We start from the raw sequence: 21,532 nt of genomic DNA, 5'->3' as shown, positions 1-21,532 counted from the left end.
TACTAGGTGTAGTTTGGAAAATTGTGATATTGACTTTTATTGCTGAATTGCAGAGTTCTCAAGGTTGATACCTAAGCTTCATTTTATTTTTTATTGTATGATTTTCAATAATTTGTTAAAAAATTGATGGCCTAGATCGAAAGTTTGCTTCCCACAGTCACTACATTTTGACGTTTTCTTTCAAAACAAGCCTCAACAAATTTAGTGCAGTAGTTACCAAAAAATATGATGTATTCATTTCCACGTAGCGTTTAATAAAAGCTCCAGAGCTAAAGCTTCCTCTTTAAAGTCTCATAGCTTTAAGTCACAAAAGATGACATATTTATTAAATGAAAGGCATAGCAAGTCAACCTATTTACTGCCAAATTAGCACAGTGACATGTTCCTGTGAGCAGCAGCCACATACACCTCTTGTGCTCGCAGCCTAAACATAGTAACCCACGTACTGGAAGTACAGATGTAAATACGTGATTTGACATAACCTTATGTCCACAAGTCTACTCTCAGCTGTAGAGGGTGTCTCAGACCAATGATAACTTCACTGTGAAATGCTCAAAGTGATACATTTCTGTGACCACACTACTCTCTTAACTTTTGCAGCATTGCATATATGAAGTATGAAATGGAGTGTGGGAAGATTTAATCTGTGATGTGGTTTTGGGTTGTGTATTAGGAAGATGTACTCTATGTTTCCATGCACTAAAACAGAAGCTTAGCACCATTAACTTTGAAGGAGATCAAATGGGCAGGTTTTTATTTATTTATTTATTTATTTATTTTCAGCTATAAATCTATGAGCTCTCGGTACTTCCATGCCGGATATGGCTGTTTTTCTTTTACCTTCATTACTATAATTAATGAGAGGGCAGTGAACATAAAAAAAGGAAAAAGACCAGAAGACTGCCCGGAAACCAGTCGGCAACGTCAGTATGTGAAGGAGAACTCACCCCCTTCTAATGGAAGGGACGACGTTGCGAGGGAGCTGCCAGGGGATGGCGGCACTTCTCATGTGTTCACCCTTCTGTTCGCTGTTTCAGTCAGGTTGTTGTACGAGGTGGGACGTGCATAATCACACATGTAATTGGGGTTTTCAAGGCATTGTCTCTATGGGGAGTTTCGTGGGACTGCACCAATCCGTCGTATGACCCGGGACTTCACAATACCAGGGACACATAATCAGGCACCCTATAACGCAAAAGAATTCCAATGGGTTTTTATTCCAATCTCCTGATGTCAAATTTGCATAACCGCCAATGCAAGCATCAGGCGGTGACCTGCCGGGTTGTCTGAACAGACCAATCAAACGCCCTCCTCGTTCATAGGAGGTCACTTTTGTTTGCTTGAAAAATGAATAACGTTGCCTACACTGAGCGGCTTGTCTTATCAAATTGGCTGACAAGAGGCGAGGAGCATGCTCAAGTGGAGAGGGATTTGATGGGGCCGAGCCACTGCACTGAAAATCTATAACCGGATGAAGAGGGTGGTGCCGGCATCTGTGATTGGTCCGCTTTCCCTTGCTTAGCTTGCGGTGGCTAGTTGAAAATCACGGCGGCATGCGATGGAAGCTTAAGAATGGCGTGAAAATGGATCCTCAGCAAAGAAGAGTTAGCAGAACGAGGTCGTAAACGTGCCGAAAGTGCTCGAAACGTTACACGGCCACTCAAAATGTTTTGTTATACGCAAATAAACCCATGCTCTTCGGCAGGTGTGAGTAGCCAGTGCCTGAGCGATCGGCGGCAGCCATCTTTTCTTCCTTTCGGAACGGGGCAGCCTGCAGTTATTCAGAAGAAAATTCAGTTTTGTTCGGCATATTAATGCATCTTTATCGCGTACGCGTCACTTTGACGCGGTAAGCTTTTGCGGCTTTGTGATGTCGCATGAGAGGCAGGTGAAGTGGGTGCAGCCCGAAAACTTTTGACCAATAGCCGAGGGCTAATGGCAAAAAGGCATCGAATCAGAAATAACTATTTTTGTTTTGTTCAGTCCAGTCATGCATAATCAGTGTGTACACGTCATACCAGAAGGTGAGCTATCGCAGTTTTCGTGACGTCGTGTGGCAGACAGGCTAAGCGGGGGTGGTCCAAAAAAGTTTTTGACCAATCGTGGAGGGCTGATTGCAGAATTGGAATAGAAAAATTAGGAATGAGTGGAAATTATTGAGCAGAAGTAAGCTCCTCCATGCATTCGCTCAGCAACTAGTGTCTCTGCACAACAACTGTGGCTCCTTTGCAACATAATCATTCAGGACTGTTGCTACATGCATCTACCACATGTCACCACCACATGGGGTGACATGTGGCACGTTATGTAACCATTCACTACATGGGCCATGCATCATTGTCCTGGCTTTCTCCTTCTAGACTCCACCAGCTGTTCTTATCCCTTATATTCCAAGAGAAATGAATATTTGACAACTTTCCAGCAGTGAATCTTTGAATCAAATACAAATCGAACAGCAAAGACTGCCCAATTTGTTGAAGTTTCAAATCTTGTGGAAATTCATTTCTCTATAATGAAGTTTGATCAGTATTCAACCATTACATGATACCACAGGCCTTTGATACTTTTTTACTGGTCACGAAACTTCTCCATCATGTTACGAGAAATGTTTATGTGCTGCCAACAGTGACTGTGTGGTGGCGCCACCGGTTCAGAGGGGGCACATTGAGGGGGCGCTCTGCAAGCGACACTGCAATGGCAGTGTATTCATGCGATTTTGTAGCTGCTTTACCCTCTCCTTCTGCCTTTCAGTAGGTACGAAGAAGCTCGGAGAGAAGTTCAGGATTTTGAAGGACAATGCCGAAGGCCTGTTGCATCCAGCAGCGTAGTTCCGGCTACAGAGGGATAGATGAAAGAAGCTGCCAACCTTCGTGAGAGAGAACATTACACAGACAGTGTGATTGGGGCAGCACCTGTTCTTGTATATATACACTGAGTGTCCTAGCTAACATTAGCCAAGCTTCTAAAAAAAAAAATGAGATGAAAAAACACGTTACCAAGTATGATTGTGATCTTGAAACGTGCTTCTAAAGTTGGAATGCACAATTATCAGCCCTGGCCAGCTGTTCAAATTGTGTTTGAGGCTGTGTCAATCTCATTCAGTTAATTTTAGGCTTAGCTCAGTAGACGAGTTCGTCCACCTACTTCCAACGACCCTGAACTAAAAAACGAGCACTTAGGTCAAAAGGAAGTATCTTTCTGGTTCATTTATGGACATAGTAATTTGAAGTGTTGTATAGTGCGCACAGAAGAAGCGGGAAGTGGCGACAGTAGACACGTAGGGGTAGCTCTGTATATATTGCTCACGGCCTATGGAGGAGGTTGTGATAATCTTATGCTGACACATTTGTTTGCCTTTATGCCAAATGGGCAACAAGTGTGAGTACACAGCAGGTATCAGCATTTTCAAAGAAAGCTACATGCTCTCTGACTGAGCACTTACGCACAATTTCCTTTACCAATACTTCGTCAAGCATGCTGCATGCATGATGAAAAGTAAAAAAAAAATACCAGCTATCAATGACCACCCCCCTCCCCCTTCTTCCAGTCGCTGTTTTCTAAGAAGCCTCTGAAACCCTTCTAAACTATTCTAAACCACCAAAGCAAAGGCAACGACACCGGCAGTCATAGCCTCCTCATCTGCAGTGGTGCCTCTAGCGGCAGCTTCTGTCCCTATAGCAAACTTGGCCTGAAGTTTCGTAATGAGTAGTAAAGCATTAAAGGACTGTGGTGATGCCTGATTGTTGCAGGCTGAGTGCTTTTCTGTTTTTCTGAGGCCACTACAATGCAGTGCGTTGTTGCAGCCTGCTGCTGGTCAACGGGGGCACGGTGCTCAAAATTTGTGACTTCGGCACGGCCTGTGACGTGCAGACCCAGATGACCAACAACAAAGGCAGTGCTGCATGGATGGCCCCCGAAGTGTTTGAGAGTGAGTGACGCTTGTGTTGTACCCCTTCTTTCTTGTCTGGCAATGGTCCCCTTTTATATCCTCTTTACTGCTATCGAATGCCACTGTTGCATGTTTCAATTAAACAGCAATTCAGTGAAATGAGGGCACAAGAGCTGTATTTTCTGTATTTCTTCTGAGTGTTCAGAGAAGCCAGCTCTACATATAATTGAACGCCCAAATACCAACTATTTAGGAATAAAACAAAACAAGTTACAAACAACGCAAACAGGTGACTAGGAAACTAAAAAACAAGTCATGCAAAATAAATTTTAATAGATCCTATCCCTCGCAGCCAAATGCACTGGAAATTTGCAATGCCTTATTGGCTTTTATGTCATTCCAAGTGATCATGAGCTGTAGCTGCCATTGTGGGTGCAGTTGGATTTGTAATAGAACAGAAACTTAGGTGAGTTTGTAGGCTTTGATGTTTTAGCCGCAAGATGTAACATGGCGAGGTGCTACAAAATGGAAATTGGAGCTAGACGATTCGGAGATCACCACGTGAGGCCACATAAAAATTGAGCGCTACATGAGTGCCTTGCTGACTGGAGTGCTTTCTCTAGGATCTCCAATATCTCTTCCTCTGTTGCTCTCTGTTTTGTCTGGTGGAGTAGGAATAAACGAAGTGCTCCTTCCTTGAGCTTGGCAGGATGATCGGATTGAGATGGCTGCTTGCATGGGACTTTCAACTGTTGAATGGAGCAGTGGCTCTTCAGAATACAAGCCAAGCTTGCACACAGAAGATGACAGCTTGTTGTCTGAGGAAGAGGCAACTTCAACTGCATCGCATTCTGATTCTGACATCGTGAAAAAGTGCTGACAGCGATGGTGTTTCAGATAGGAATGTTAGGACTGTACCAAGAGAGTATTTACCATTTTCTATGTTATTTTATCCCTTCTGCATAACTGAAAATGAACCGTTCTGTTCATTTTATGGTATCTGAGAACCAAACCCAACACTGGAAGTGAGTTGCCTCAAAAAAACCTGGCACTGAAAGGGTTCAGCTGGGTGATAGCGATGATGCAATGGTAAGGCCATTCAATTTCTTGGTAGCTTGTCTTACAGCCTTGCTTTGCTTGCAGTGATACATTTCACTGTTGCCGTGAATAAGTTATGGAACATGTTTTTGTGAATTTGAACATTTTTAGACCTGCTTTTTCGACACTATGTGGCATCTTGACGTCTCTGTGCACCCTTCAGTCTAGTGTGTACGTTGTTCCTTTTCATTTTCTGTCCTTCCTGTAAGAACATTAGGTAAAATAGCTGTCACCAAGAATAAATGAATAAAATGGCAATGCTAGCTGTACTAACCTCGACATGATTCGAGGCAGCAGTGATGGGAGTGTCCCTCCCCTTTCCTCCAGGCTCAACATACTCAGAGAAGTGCGACATCTTTAGCTGGGGCATCATCCTGTGGGAAGTGCTCACGCGCCGCAAGCCGTTCGAAGACTGTGGCCCGCCCGCCTTCTGCATCATGTGGGCCGTCCACCAAGGTACGTGCAGACACCATTTTGCAACTTTTGTTCTTGATCACCGTGTATTGACATTCTGTTTTAATCAGAGTTTGTCAAAAACTTCTGTCTAATTGTTCGACAGCATCGGCCATGTGACTACTGCATTAGCACAATCCTCATGCACACCTTTTTTGAATAAAAAGTGCATTCAAATTTGCATACACATTACAGTCGTAACTAATTTCACTCAAAATCAAAAACGAAACTGATTCTTACTAAAAAAAAAAAAAACTCAGTCCAAGGTAGCAAGCCACACTGCCATTGAAAGGACATATTTTTTTGTACCTTGGTTTGCTGTTTTCATTTTCCAGTTTGCTGCAAGTGTGGTATTTCTAATGCATTATGTGTAACTGAAGATGACTTTCTGTGGTTCGTAGACAGCGAAAAGGAGGTGTTGTCAGACCCCGATAGTGACTTGCTGCTAGTATGCAGGTGTGTGTGCATTTGTGTGTCTTTGTATGTTCCATAAAGTTGTTTCAACGCGGTACGCATCAACTCAGGTTTCATTACTTGATGTGCACGGTAGAATTGGCAGCAGATTTTTAAAAAATATTTGGGCGGTAATATAACTGCGCGTTACAAATGGAGCGTGGTAAAATTGTGCAACATACGGTATTCTTATTTCGTATAATCATTATTCATTCACTTAGCAGCTTCTGTTGATTATATTGCGTTACTTTTGTGAGGGATATTCTAAGTGGCTAAAGCAAACTTCACCACAGAGCACAATGGTGTGAGGACAATGTTATCTTGCTAATATCTCCAGAAAGCATGCCATTACATTCCCTGTGGCATTGTGCATTCAGCTCGGTTGCAGTTCCCGGTTACTAAGCAATGAACAGTGGTCGAACATGAGATGTCTAATATGTTGAAAAAACTAACAAGATCTGTTCCTCATATAAACTCGGTAGTCAGCCCATATCCTATGTTCTTTTGCTTGTCTGCCGTAAATGATACTTCTGAAGATAAATGGTTACAAACTAGTCCGATTTTCAATCCTAACAACAAGATGGGCATTGGGTCTAGCGATTGTCCTGTTATTTTCTGCCCCATATCCTGTGTACTCAGTCGTAAAGTAATGTGTGTAGAGAGGGGCGAATATCAACATCTTTTAATGTGAATAGTAAATATCAAAAATCAAATCGAATATCAAGTACATTTAACCTCACTATAACGAAATGGGACATAACGAAATAATGGATATAGTGAAGTTTCCCTTGAAATCTCCATAGAGATCCATGTATTTAAAACCTTGTTTTAAGAAATAAAATGGTCCTGGCAATAGATATAACGAAGTAGATTTGTCTCTGACACCAAAATATACCTGACTGTAGCATGCTGAGTACATGGCTTTCCTAGGGGCTTGGCCCTTGTTCCCTGCAGCACTTAAAAACTCCTGCATCCCCGCATCAAATACGTCGTCGAGCAACACTGGTCTTTCTCACCACCGCGCTTAGCTGCACACAAGCAGCTCACTATCGTACTTCTCCACTGACCTCTCTCTCTCACGCGGGCCTGGCTGCCCGAGCCACGCACCACACTGCGTGGCTACGTGCACCGGTGCGAAAGATTAGTTCATTCACTTCTGTGTGGCATGCTGCACAGGCAGGTGCAGCTGGGTGTGGGCTCCGAGATCTCCCCAGCGCAACCTCACAGGTCGCGTGCAAGCCTACAGGAGTTGCGCAATGCTGCACAGCTAGGCAGGCCGATGCAAAAGATTGGTGCATTCACTTTTCTCTTTCTCTTCAGCATGTCTTGAGGCAGGTGCAGCTGGGCCTAGCCTCATATATAACTCCGGTGCAATCTCGGGGGTCACACACAGGCCGATTGTTCACTTCTGCCTCTCCCTGTGGCACGCCGTGCGGGTAGGCAGTTGTGCGTGGCCTCCGAGATCGCATTGGCATCGGTGCAATCTCGGAGGCCTCGAGCTGGCCAAGCCAAGCCGCCGCCATGAAGTTCACTTACCTCCTCGATCACACGGCGGAGCACTGTGTTGTGTGCCACGTGCTGCTCGAAATTGATGAGCCGAGCGGAAAGCCGACACGGAAGGCTATCACAATGGAACAGAAGGCTGTCGCATTACCGTATTTACTCGCATAATGATCGCACTTTCTTGTCAGAAAAATTGCGCAAAATCAGGGGTGCGATCATTACGCGGGTTAAATTTCCCGCGAAAAGAAAAAAAATATTTTTCGTCCCGCGTTTGCTGCGGGACACCAAAACAAAAATGGTGGGCGGCAGAGCAAGCCGAACGTGCCAAACGCGATTTTTTTTTTTCTTCTCGCGAGTACATCACGTGCATTGAAACAGTTTCTTCTGTATCAGTAATGAATAATATCGTTAATATCGGCAAGTTTGCGGCAACAACGTAGCCATGTCCACTTTGAGGGGACAGAAACAGATGGGCGCGCTTAGCTGCCAGTGACAGAAACACATGGCCGGCATGCTGCAGAAACTGCGGCATGTGTCTTCACTACTATCCTAATACGGCACGTTTCTGCTAAGGGTGGGAGAATATCTTAGCTGTGTTACAAGCGTCGGCGTATGAATAGGGTACACTTTCAACGTACCGTATCAGTGTATACGTGGCTACTATAGTTGCCGCTCGCGATTTGTTGCGTGCCCACGAGTACAGAAGAAAAGAATCGAAAGGCGCCTTTTTTTGTTGTTGTTGACCACAACCATTATAAAGCCTACACATAATAAAGGCAAGTTTGGTTGCAGCTTTTTTTTAGTCATGGAAGTGCGGAAAGTGATGAAAGTAAGGAAATGAGGCATCTACTTAAGAATGTTTGGTGCGTGCAGACCGCTTGGTTTGTCTTGAGTCGTTCGCGTAGCACTCAATAGATGGTAGGCACGATCATAATTAGCTAGACTTGGCACACGACATATCGCTGCAGCAAGTTCGGGGTGCGATCATTACACGGGAAATAAAAAATATATAATTTTGACGACAAAATTCAGGGGTGCGATCATTACGCGAGTGCGATCATTATGCGAGTAAACACGGTAGGTGCTAAGTTATGCGTTACACGCACCGAAGGTTATTTTATTCTTTTATTTAAAATTTCATCTCATCCGTGGCTGTGTAACCACGGGCTGTAAAACTGTCTTTTTAGTTCCATCTGTACAGTTGTGCACCCCATTGGCCATACAGTGTAGTAAATAGCAATAATGGATGTGACAAAGCAATGGATATAACAAAGTAATTTCGACTTCCTCTTAAACTTCGTTATAGCAAGGTTCAAGTGTAGTCAAATGCAGACGCACATATTTACAAAAGCAGGACCTATTTTCGTATAATTAGGTACCCTGTCAGAACTGTCTAGTGCAAGAAATGACTGTAACTATTGGGAACAAAGGATCAGTTGCAAACACAGGATCATTCATTGTCATTAAAAGACTGCCCAAATAGCCTCTTGAGCTTGGTTGCAAAAGATACTTCCGAGAATCAATGACTGCTGTATGATTAGCTTTCAAAAACATTAAATAAATGGTTTTTGCAAAAACATCAGAAGCTGTGTAAAAAGAACACAGAAAGCTGTTGATGTACTTGTGTGCTGTATGAACATAAAAGAACTGCAAAAAAAGAAAAGACAGCGCTGGTTGTAGTGTAAAAGATAAAACTGCTACATGACTGCAGTGCAAAAACACTACACGACACACTAGAATAAAAAATCGCAGGTTGTCACATAGGGTTCCGGCATAAAACTGAAAAAAGCTTGTGTTATCCATTTTGATTCTGCATTGCTTCTAAAACTTTTGTCATTGTTTCCCTTCTGAAAATTTGCTACATTTTGGCTAGGTTACGGGGAATAGTAGGCAGAGTAATGGTCGACTGTAACAAAATATTTGGCTAGTTTTAAATACTTGAGGATACCAAATAGTTTATTTTTGAATACAAATTGAATATTATACACGAACTATTCATGTTCACGTATGAAGCTTAGAATATTAATGCACTCCGAAATGTATGCTACCTATTCGCTAAGCTACCTTACTCAAAAACTATCAGTCGTATTTTTCATTTGTCACCAGATTCCTTTAGGTTTTCTTTTTCTATTGTCATCAGTCCTGAAGAACACCACTGACCATTGCATGATGTTTTCTTATGACAGGACAGTGTTTTACATATGTCTGTAGCCAGCCTTCCTCACAGTGATTTACCCGTCTCAGTGGCCCACTGATCACAGCGATGTGCCACTGAGCTCAAGGCCACAACTTCATTTCTTTTCCGTCACGTCCATACTATAATTGACAAAGAATGCAGAAGCGCTGATGTACTTGGATTTAGGTGGACATTTAAGAACCCCAGGTGGTCATAATTAATCTGGAGTCCCCCACAACCAATGTCTGTCATAGCCCGCAAATACTTTGGGATGTTAAACACCATAAGTTTATTTAATTTCTATGTGGACAAAATATGGCTTCTGGTCATATTACAAAGTCAAAAGGTAATTCATGTTGTGGAACCCATATGGGTTCTGAAATGTGCATTAACTTTTGACTTGTTCACTGATCACAATCCTTCATTCTTTTTAACATGCTGCCTGAACCAAGAAAGTTTTTTGAGAACTCTTGAAATCTTTATTTAAATCGCAGCAATCAGTGACGGACAGCTGAGTTTGTACAGATAGAACTTCCATCTCAGATAGACTATTCCAGCACTAGCAACACCATTCTGGGCTTAGTTAGATGAAGTGCTTCATTCGTAATGACAGCCTACAGTGGCCATCTGGATTGTTTCTGAGAGAACAGCAGTTCTGATTGAGCATTTTATAAGGAAAGTGCAACTCGTTCTTTGTCATCATTGCACAGGAAAGAGGCCTCCACTGATCCGTGGCTGTCCCACCGTTCTGGAGGAACTGATGGTTAAGTAAGTAGTGCTCACACTTACTATTTTGCTCTTTGCTAAGCCAAGGTATTTCCACAGTTCAGTGCGACCTGTTGCAGTAGAGCTAAAAATTGTCGCCCACCTGACGGTAGTACACTGTTAGGAAGGGTCCCGAGATTTGGTGGTGTTGACTGAAAGGCAGACTTTGCAATCGAAGAAAAGTTTGTAGTTGTAGGATTGAATCTATGAACACTGCTATTCTAATAAGTCACTATACCACCCGAATTGACTAAGGGTATAGCAGATGCCAGCATGAGCCTGAATTTATCAGCAGCTCAAAGTGCTGGAAGCTTGAGCCAAATGAAATAAAAAAATAAGTGCTGCAGAAATCCACACGGTGGCAGACTACAGACTGCATGAAATTTCCTCCTCTGAACAATTTTTCACAAAGCTTAGCTTGAGTAATTAATTTGTTTGTGTCTTGGATGACATTGCTCTTGCTTGACTGGTAAGCACACAATAACACTTCTGTGAGCTAAAGTGTCTTTCTCTTTCTCTTTTCTATTTTCTTTTTTCCATTTTCCCCCCTGTGTACCACACTTCATCTACCATGGGCTGGCATGCGTCTGGTAACCTTGTTGTGTCTACTGCTCTTGACTCCACTCACAAAGAAAACAGTGTCATGATGCAAATGAAGAATCACGCACACTAAGGCTTCTTTTTTGTGTCTGTGGAAATCTTGCATCACTCTCACTGTAACTTCCATATGGTAGCACTAAACCTTAGCAGGGCACTAAAGGAAAACAATGAGTAGAGCTAAATTGAAAAATTAGGCTTCTGTAATGATGAATTCATCATTCATAGGAACAACAGAGCCTTTCTCTAAATGAGAAAATGACAAAAATGGAAGGACGGAGTAGCACCACTTGTTGTGGATAGTGCCGCGCATGTGTTGTCACCACTTGCTGATCTCCAGAAGGCGGCATCAAGGTAGATCACGTGGAGATGACATCCACTCTTTCATTTTGGAACAGGCGACTTAAATTGAGGAACAGCAGCAGTGGCACCTTCAGCAGCAATTTTCTATGCAACAAAGCAATATGCATTGGCATCTGCAAGTGATGGCATTCCAGGCACAATGACAAGCATGCTGCCTTTCCTATGACTAGCACAAGGTGCATTGACATCTACGAGTGACGGCATCTTTGGTAGAGTGCCAAGCACACTATCTTATCACAGTGCAAAAACTTTGCCGTCCATAGACACGTATGGTACTAGTAATGTGAAATATTGTTACGCGAACAAAGGAATAAGACTGAAGACTATTTACAAAAGGTAACTACAGCGCTGGCCAGTTCAGCCGACAGCTCGAGAGCAGAGAGCGTTCCTCGTCTTCATCGGGGCACTGGCGTGCATCGGCCGCAAGAAAAACGCAATATGCATGTATCATTACCCTCCGCAGCAGAAGAACCGTCCCAGGGCGTCTAAATATCAGCGATAACAGGAGAGTACAGGCACGTACCCAAGGGGGGGCCCGGGGGGGCCCGGGCCCCCCCCCCCCCCCCCCCCGAAATCAAGTGGCATACCCCATCCCCCCCTCCCCACCCACGCCACCACTCCTCACACATTCCTAAAGCGCCGCGAGATCAATCTTGAGACTTGGCAGCTGTTCATCGATCAGCATTATGCTGCCTTTTCACTCCTTTTAGATGGCGGTAGTTATCGGCATCTCTTGTAATGTGAAGGACAGTTTTCTCTTAGATTCCGCACCGGCGTGATTAACTCGAGATGCGTTCAGTTGCCACCATCTATTCAACCGTCACGCGCATAGCTGTTGCTTTTGTTAGTTCAACCTTCTTTGTTTAGGCTGATCCTGGGACCAGGAGAGGGATGCGGCTGTTACTCAGCTGGTCTGTACTCTCATGGAACAAGTTGCGGCGGGAGAAAACGCCAATTGCGTTTAACTTATCCCTTTGCTTCATTATTTCCTTGAGTTACGGCTCGCCGCGACGCTGGCAGATGCCCGGAACCATATACACGTGATATGGGTTAGGTAAGGTGGGAAATAAAATAATGTGAAAGAGCGTCCATCATGAAACCCTGCAATAACCCTTAAACCCATAAGCAAGATGACTGTCGCCCGTTACCTCGTCTGTTTTTCCCTAATTGTATAGCACTTTTCGTGCAAAATTGGCAACTGGAAACAAAAATCGCAAGGAGTTGAGAAATTAAGCGATCTACTAAGGGAGAGAGCCAAGGCAACAACCAAACTGCAAGCAAAAGCGAATAATAAGAAAGTTAACCGTTGCTTATGAGCATATTTATGGATCAACATCTGTTTATTTAAAAAGGAAGTAGAGAAAACGCCGCCGGAAGTGGAGAACAATTACTTGTTTTGAATGACGCTTCTACAGTTATCGGACGAACCGCCTCACGTAGCCACTTCTCTGCTGTGCTTATGTGGGTGTTTTTCTAACCTTTCGCGGGGAGCGCAGTACGTCTAGAATCGCACAGTCCTGCGCTCTACGCGGTTATATGCGACTGGCGGCCGCACAGCGTTGTTACGCAATTCGCGGAACTGTAAAAACTGATCAACAAGGCGAAAGTAACTGATATTCGAAACTATAACATAAGAAAGACTGAAGAAGCCGTAAAATATGAACGCTGAAATCAGTAAAGAAACCTGGCATAGGAAAAACCATGATGTATGCACTAAAAGATACGAAGGATAATATCATCAGCAATCTCGAAGATATAGTAAAAGCAGCGGAAAAATTCTAAGCTGACCTGTATACAGTACCCAGAGGAGTCACGATACCTCACTTAGAAACAGTAATGAACAGGATACAGAAACTCTCCTATAACTAGCGATGAGATCAGAAGGGCCCTGGAAGACATGAAACGAAGAAGAGCGGGAGGAGAAGGGGGAATAACAGTCGATTTAATCAAATGTGGAGGAGACATAACGCTTGGAAAACTGGTGGCTCTTTATACGAAGTGTCTATCGACTGCAAGGGTCCCAGAAAACTGGAAGAATGCAGACATTATACTAATCCACAAAAAAGGAGACGTTAAAGAATTGAAAAATTATGGGACCATTAGCTTACTCTCTGTATTATATAAAATATTTACCAAAATAATCTCCAAACACTGGACTTTAGTCAATCAAGGGAACAGGCTGGCTTCAGGAAGGGATACTCTACAATAGATCACATCCATGTCATCAATCAGGTTATCGCGAAATCTGCAGAGTACAATAAGCCTCTCTATGTGGCTTATATAGATTACGAAAAGGCATTTGATTCACTAGAGATACCAGAAATTGTAGAGGCACTACGTAATCAAGGAGTACAGAACGCTTACGTAAAAAGCTTGGAAAATATTGCTACATGCGTGTGTTACTTGTTTGTTTGAACGAGGCGCGTAGGCGCCATCACTCCAGAAAAGAGGAGGAAGAACGAACTGGGCTCGCGCTGTGAATCTAACCGGTCAACGCTGCAACCGTTGTTGTAAATATAATCTGTAAATAGTTTCTCGTCTTACTGACTCGTCCTTCGCGTAAGAATATCTACAGAGGTTCTACAGCTACCTTAATTCTACACAAGAAAAGCAGGGTGATACCTATAGAGAAAGGGGTCAGACAGGGAGACACAATTTCTCCAAAGCGTGCTTAGAAGAATTCAAGCTATTAAACTGAGAAGGCTTTGGAGTAAAGATCGACGGCAAATATCTCAGCAACCTTCGGTTTGCCGATTACATTGTTCTATTCAACAACAAAGCAGACGAGTTACAACAAATGATTGGAGACCTTAACAGAGAGAGTGTAAGAGTGGGGTAGAATATTAATATGCAGAAGATGAAGATAATGATAAATAGCCGGGCAAAGGAACAAGAGATCAGGATCGCCAGTCTGCCACTAGAGACTGAAGGATCGAGTACGTTTACCTAGGTCAATTAATCACAGGGAACCCTGATCATGAGGAGGAAATTCACAGAAGATAAAAATAGGTTGGATCGCATACGGCAGACATTGCCAGCTCCTGACTGGAAGCTTACCATTATTATTGAAAAGTAAGGTGTGCAATCAGCGCATTTTGCCAGTGCTGACATATGGGGCAGAGACTTGAGAGCAAGTTAAGGACCGTGCAAAGAGCGATCGAACGAAGATTACTAGGCATAACGTTAGGAGAGAAAGAGAGCGGTTTGGATCAGAGAGCGAACGGGTATAGACAATATTCTATTCCGTTGGACCATTAGGGTTACAGAATGGGTACCAAGAGAAGGGAAACGCAATCGAGGACGACAAAACACTAGGTGGAGCGATGAAATTAGGAAATTCGCGGGTGCTAGTTGGAATCGGTTGGGGCAGGACAGGGGTAATTGGAGATCGCAGGGTGAGGCCTTCGTCCTGCAGTGGACATGAAACAGGATGATGATGATGATGATGATGATGATGATGATGGAGGTGGAGGTGGGCCCCCCCCCCCAAAAAAAATCCTGGGTACGTGCCTGGGAGAGTAATATGGCTTGAGGCATGCAACATGCACAACGTCAGTGGAAATTGGGGCAGGTGAGGCACTGGTACTGACTGGGGCGATTTCGTAGGTAACGAGTCACGGCTCGCAGCACGTGATATGAGCCTGTGTACCGAGACAGTAGTTTTTCTCACAGGCCAACGTCACGAGTTGGGGACCACAGGAGTACCAGAGATCCAGGCGAAAAGTGGACATCTCTGTGTTGGCGATCGTACAAGAGCTGTTGCTTGTCTTGAGAGGTCAGGAGGCGAGCGCGGGCAATTTCGCGTGCTTGGGCTGCCCTGGTGATGGCGTCAAGGGCATACTTCCTGGTCTCTGCTGCAGCAAATGAAAGGGATGCGTCCAGTGGCAATGTGGGTTCTCGGCCGATGAGCAGAAAGAACAAGGAATAACCGGCAGTGTCGTGACACGAAGAATTATATGCAAAAGTTACATAAGGTAGAACAAGGTCCCAATATGTATGGTCGGAGGAGACGTACTTTGCAAGCATGTCTGTTAGGGTGCGATTCAGACGCTCAGTGAGACCATTAGTGTGTGGATCGTAAGGTGTAGTCAGCTTGTGCTTGGTGGAGTAGGACTGCAGGATGTCGGCTATGACTTGAGAAAGAAATGTCCGACCACGGTCTGTGAGCAGTTGGTGTGGAGCACCATGCTGCAGAATCACATTGTGTAAGATGGCGCAGCTTGTTGGAAGCGCTCTGGTGATGGCGTGGCGCATGGCGTAATCTGTCGCCACAGCGACTCACTTGTTGCCAGACGTGGATAGCGGGAAAGGGCCAAGTAAGTCCAAGCTAACGTGAAAGAATGGCTCCGAAGGAATGTCGAGTGGTTGAAGGCACCCAGCAGGGAGCGTCGATGGTGTTTTTTGGCGCTGGCATTTTTCGCATGCTGCAACGTATTTCCGGATGGAGCGGACAAGACCTGGCCAAAAGAAGCGTCGGTGGATCCGGTCGTAGGTGCGGGAGACGCCAAGATGACCTGCTATTGGTAAATCGTGAAGTTCTTGGAGAACAGCTGGCTGGATGTGCTTAGGAATGACGAGCAGTAGGGCAGGCCCGTCGAGGCGTACAGTGTGGCAGTATAATACACCATCCCGGAGAACAAACAGGTGAAGGGACGAATCAGAAGGCGAAAATTCCAAGCCATCAATGATGGCGCGCAAAGTGGCATCACGGCATTGCTCATCGGCAACGTGTAGCAGCTGAGAAACATAGAAAAAGCAAGCGTCGGTATTGGGGTCAGGTTCGTCGGGTGGTTCGTCTACTGGATAGCGTGATAAACAGTCTGCGTCTTGATGTAATCGGCCCGACTTGTACGCTACTGTATAGGAATATTCTTGCAGCCGCAGAGCCCAGCGATCAAGCCAGCCGGTACGATCCTTGAGTGAGGAAAGCCAGCCGAGTGCGTGGTGGTTCGTGATTACAGAGAAGTGCATGCTATACAAGTACGGGCAGAATTTGGAAACCGCTCAGACATTCACGATGTGTAATCGAATAGTAGCGCTCTGCTGCTGTGAGGTGGCTGCTAGCGTATGCGATAACGCAATCTTGACCCTGTTGGCGCTGGGCTAAGACGGCTCCGATACTGTGACCACAGGCATCGGTACGCACTTCTGTAGGAGAAGATGGGTCAAAGTGGGCCAGTATAGGTGGTGTGGTGAGAATGTTGGTGAGGTAGGTAAACGGGGCAGTTTGAGCGGGGCTCCATATTGCCACCTGGTGTTATGAGCCAGCGACCATTCAGCATTGCGTGCCCAGCAAAACGGCGAAGAAGACGACGAGGTCAAGGATCCCGCGCAAGCTGGAGAACCGTCGCTTAGTGCTTGGCATTTTTCGTCTCTGGCTGCTCGTACTGTCACTTACTCCTGTGTTAGCGCGTGACAAACTGGTGGAGGTGCGGGGTAATCTAATCTATGCACAACACCCCTCCGAGCAGCAGGAGCTCCAGCCCCGTACCGGTGGTTACGCCTGTACACCGCGCCAGCAGAAGGATCCGTGGACAAGCCCCTGAGTTTGGACTCCTCGCAGAGAAAATGGCAGCTCCGACCACGCCAACAGGTATGGAAGGCCCAACGCCGATTCAGTGTACGCTACTGAATCCGCGAACGCCAAATCCCTTCCACGGCGCCATACATGAGGATGTTGAAGATTGGCTGGTCCACTATGAACGTGTTGCCGCGTTCAACAAGTGGGATGACGCAGAGAAACTGAAAAACGTATATTTCAGCCTGAACGATGGTGCACGTGTTTGGTACGAGAACCACGCAGATGCCCTAAATTCATGGGCAGAATTCAAATGCCGGATTCTTGAGACGTATGCGAGCCCTGATCGCCGGGAGCGAGCCGAGCGTGATCTCCAGTCCCGTATACAAATGCCGAACGAAGGTGTCGCAATGTGTGTCGAGGACATGACGCGTCTCTTTCGACGAGCCGACCCCAGCATGTCGGAAGAAAAGAAGGTGCGGTACCTGATGCGCGGAGTGGAAGAGCAGCTGTTCGGCAGTCTCGTGCGCAGTCCTCCCAAGACTGTGTCAGAATTTCTTTCCGAGGCCGTCACTATGGAACAGACGCTTCGGCAGCGGGCACCATCATACGAACGCCAAGTGAACGCTGCCTCACCTACGGACTTCTTCGGAGCTCTCGGGGGCCACGTCGATTTCTTTCGAGAGCTCATTCGCTCCGTAATCCGCGAAGAACTCCAGAAGCTGTCGGTACCCTCACAGCCGACGCTCAACTCCTTGTCCAGCGTTCTCCGTGACGAAGTCCAGCAAGCGCTAAGAGAACCACCCTTCAACACAGAAGCTCGACCGCTAAGAACTGACAGCTCCCGTATGTCGTATGCGCAAGCTTTGAGGCAACCTGCCCCACCTCCCTCCCCGCTTCGCACCGCGTGCCCGGCCATGCTACAGCCCGTCCAAGCGGCCTCATATTACCAGGACCACCGACAGGCCCCAAGGAAATCAGACGTGTGGCGGGCACCTGATCGCCGTCCCCTTTGCTTTCACTGTGGCGAAGCTGGGCACGTCTACCGACAGTGCTCCTATCGAGAGCTCGGACTACACGGATTTTCAGCAAACTCGCCGCGACCTAGGTTCGGCCAGCGTCCTCCTGAAATTGAACAATACGTTGCCCAGCAGTGCAGATCCCCATCAACTCGACACCAGTCACGCTCCCCTCCGCCGCGGTGGTTTTCTCCGACTCGCCGTACGTATTCGAGCGTGGTGCGGGGTCGGTCGCCCAGCCCGCGCCGGGAAAACTAACCACAGCGGCCTTCGGGGGCGAGGCCGCTCAGTCTGGACGTACTCAAGGACCCCTACTGACGCGTACACGGACCGACGATACACCGACGACGACAGCACCCGCTGATTACAGAAAAAGAATTTCCTTGGACATTCCTGTACTGCTCGACGGTCGTGAATTGACTGCTTTAGTGGACACTGGAGCGGATTATTCTATAATCAGCGAAAAACTGGCCACCCTTCTGAAGAAAGTGACGACGCCTTGGAATCAAACGCCAGTTCGTACAGCTGGCGGGCACATCATCACCCCACTCGGCATGTGCACGGCAAGAATACAGATTCGCGGCTCCACGTTTGTTGCCAGCTTAAGCATTCTCCCTCAGTGTTCTCGAGACCTAATCATCGGTATGGACTTTCTCAGGGAGCACGGAGCTATCATTGACATTCGAGAACGCCTCGTCACTTTCTCGACAAAGAGCGCCGCAGCGACGACCAACACCATCCACCCTCGAGCACCTCTTCGTGTCATCGACGACGCTGTCACGTTACCACCACGTGCAAGTGTCGTGGTTCAGGTGGCATGTGACAGACTTTTATACGGTGAAGCGGTCGCAGAAAGCAATCACTCTCTCCTGCTTTCTCAAGGTGTTTGCGTAGCAAGAAGCCTTATTGATCTCCATGATGGCCACTGTGAGGTTCTTGTCACGAACTTCAGCTACGAACACCGGCACCTTTTCCCCGGTACTGTCATCGCCTACGCCGACCCGATCGCCGATGTCACTGAGTGTTTTGTTTCCGAGGCAATCGACAATGCTGAACCACCTATACGCAACGTCGACATTAGTCCAACGCTTCCTGAAGAGAACAAACAACCCCTACGCGAGCTGTTGCTCGAGTTCCACTCTTGCTTTGCACGGTCGTCGAAGATACGTCAAACGTCGATTACGAAACACCGTATCATCACCTATGACGACGTGCCCCCCATAAGGCAACAGCCTTATCGTGTTTCCCCGACAGAACGACATGCGATTGAAACGCAGGTGAAGGAAATGCTTCAAGACGGCGTAATACAGCCTTCATGCAGTCCCTGGTCATCGCCAGTCGTTCTCGTTAAAAAGAAAGATGGCACGCTTCGGTTTTGTGTGGACTACCGGAAGCTAAACAACGTCACAAAGAAAGACGTGTACCCGTTGCCTCGTGTCGACGATTCTCTGGATAGATTGGGGCGCGCGAAGTATTTCTCCTCTATCGATCTGAAAAGTGGCTACTGGCAAATTGAAGTAGATGAGCGGGACCGCGAGAAAACTGCGTTTGTGACTCCGGACGGCCTTTACGAATTTAGAGTACTCCCTTTCGGCCTCTGTTCCGCGCCAGCCACATTCCAGCGAATAATGGATACCGTTCTCGCTGACCTCAAATGGAAAAGCTGCCTCGTCTATCTCGATGATGTCGTTATCTTTTCGGAGACTTTTGACGAGCACCTTCGACGCCTTCGGAATGTACTCGAAGCCATTCGATTGGCTGAGCTTACACTCAAGCCAGAGAAATGCCATTTCGGTTACGAGGAACTGAAGTTCCTTGGTCACGTCGTGAGCGCGGCAGGTGTTCGGCCCGATCCCGAGAAGACTGATGCCGTAGCTGCTTTTCCCACTCCAACCGACAAGAAAAGTGTCCGACGGTTTTTGGGGCTGTGTGCCTATTATCGACGCTTCATTGAAAATTTTTCGAAGATTGCAGAGCCGCTATTTAGCCTTACTCGTGACGACGTGCCATTCCTCTGGACTGATGAACAACAGACTGCCTTTGCGGAGCTACAACATCGATTGTCTTCTCCTCCTGTGCTCGGTCATTTTGATGAGGATGCTGACACAGAAGTACGCACTGACGCCAGCAATATCGGTCTTGGAGCTATCCTGGTGCAATGGCAAGACGGAACTGAACGAGTTATCGCCTACGCGAGCCGCACTCTGTCACGATCAGAGTCCAATTATTCCACCACAGAGAAGGAGTGCCTCGCGGTTATTTGGGCTACTACAAAGTTTAGGCCGTATCTCTACGGGCGGCCATTTAAAGTTGTGACCGATCATCACGCTTTGTGCTGGTTGACCAACCTCCGAGACCCTTCTGGACGATTGGCACGTTGGAGTCTGCGACTCCAGGAATTTAACATCACCATCGTATACAAGTCAGGTAGGAAACATGAAGATGCTGACACGCTATCAAGAGCACCTGTTGAATCTCCGAATCCTGACGAGGCAGATGACAGCGCCTTCCTGGGAGCCCTCAGCAGACCGGACCTGCTCGCTACACAACGATCGGACGCTGAGTTAAGGCCCATAATTGATCACTTAGAAGGCAGCATCGCGTCCATTCCTCGCCCACTTTCGCGACGGTTGTCATCATTTTGCCTTCGAGAGGGCATCTTATACAAAAGAAACACAGGTGCCGGCGACAAACCACATCTTCTAGTAGTGCCTCAAGCCCTTCGCGACAACATTCTATTAGCCTGCCACGACGAGCCAACATCTGGTCACTTGGGTTCCTCAAGGACTCTGGACAGGGTACGGCAACTGTACTACTGGCCTAGACTGACTGCTTGCGTCAAACGCTACGTGAAAGGATGCCGTGAATGCCAGCGCCGAAAGTCACCACCCTTCAAGCCTGCAGGCCTTCTACGACCCATCGAGCCTCCGCGTACGCCGTTTGATCAAGTCGGAATGGACCTTCTTGGACCATTTCCCTTGTCTTCTTCCGGCAATAAGTGGATCATTGTCGCAACTGACTACTTCACGCGTTACGCTGAGACGAAGGCACTACCACGCGGGACAGCATCTGAAGTTGCCCAGTTTTTTATGCATCACATTGTGCTTCGGCATGGCGCACCATCATTCATCATCACTGACCGAGGGACGGCATTTACGGCGAAGCTTCTGGACGACATCTTCAAGTTGAGTTACACGAGTCATCGAAAGACCACTGCATACCACCCTCAGACTAATGGTTTGACAGAAAGACTAAACAAAACACTGGCAGACATGCTCTCTATGTACGTCGATGTGCAGCACAAAACGTGGGACGAAATCCTGCCGTACGTAACGTTTGCGTACAACACTGCCACACAGGAAACTACGCCGATTTACGCCGTTTCGCCTCGTTTATGGTCGAGATGTTCAAACTATGCTCGACGCCATGATTCCATATGAAGACATCGATCAGCTCGACCAGTTAGCTCCTGACGTCGAGGAGTACATTCAGCGTGCCGAGGAAGCCCGTCAACTGGCCCGTGTCCACATACGACAGCAGCAGTGTACCGATGCCATAAGGTACAATCTCCACCATCGACAAGTTACCTATGAGCCTGGTGACCAAGTTTGGGTTTGGACCCCCATTAGACGGCGAGGCCTCAGCGAGAAGCTCCTGAGCAAGTACTTCGGACCATACACGGTACTAAGGCGTGTAAG

The 21,532-nt window shown here is 46.6% G+C and overlaps 1 protein-coding gene across 1 annotated transcript in view; it reads left to right on the top strand.

Moving 5' to 3' along the window:
- The window catches only part of LOC126523499 (mitogen-activated protein kinase kinase kinase 7-like), a 131,343-nt gene that overhangs the window by 32,639 nt on the left and 77,172 nt on the right, over nt 1–21,532 (top strand). The window contains exons 6-8 of the mRNA XM_050172105.3: nt 3,804–3,928; nt 5,315–5,443; nt 10,283–10,340. Coding sequence (XP_050028062.2) covers nt 3,804–3,928; nt 5,315–5,443; nt 10,283–10,340 — 312 coding nt within the window. The remainder of the gene's footprint in view (nt 1–3,803; nt 3,929–5,314; nt 5,444–10,282; nt 10,341–21,532) is intronic.

The sequence above is a fragment of the Dermacentor andersoni genome, chromosome 6, assembly GCF_023375885.2.
Source record: "Dermacentor andersoni chromosome 6, qqDerAnde1_hic_scaffold, whole genome shotgun sequence".
Taxonomy (NCBI): domain Eukaryota; kingdom Metazoa; phylum Arthropoda; class Arachnida; order Ixodida; family Ixodidae; genus Dermacentor; species Dermacentor andersoni.
This window is presented reverse-complemented; position numbering and strand designations above follow the sequence as displayed.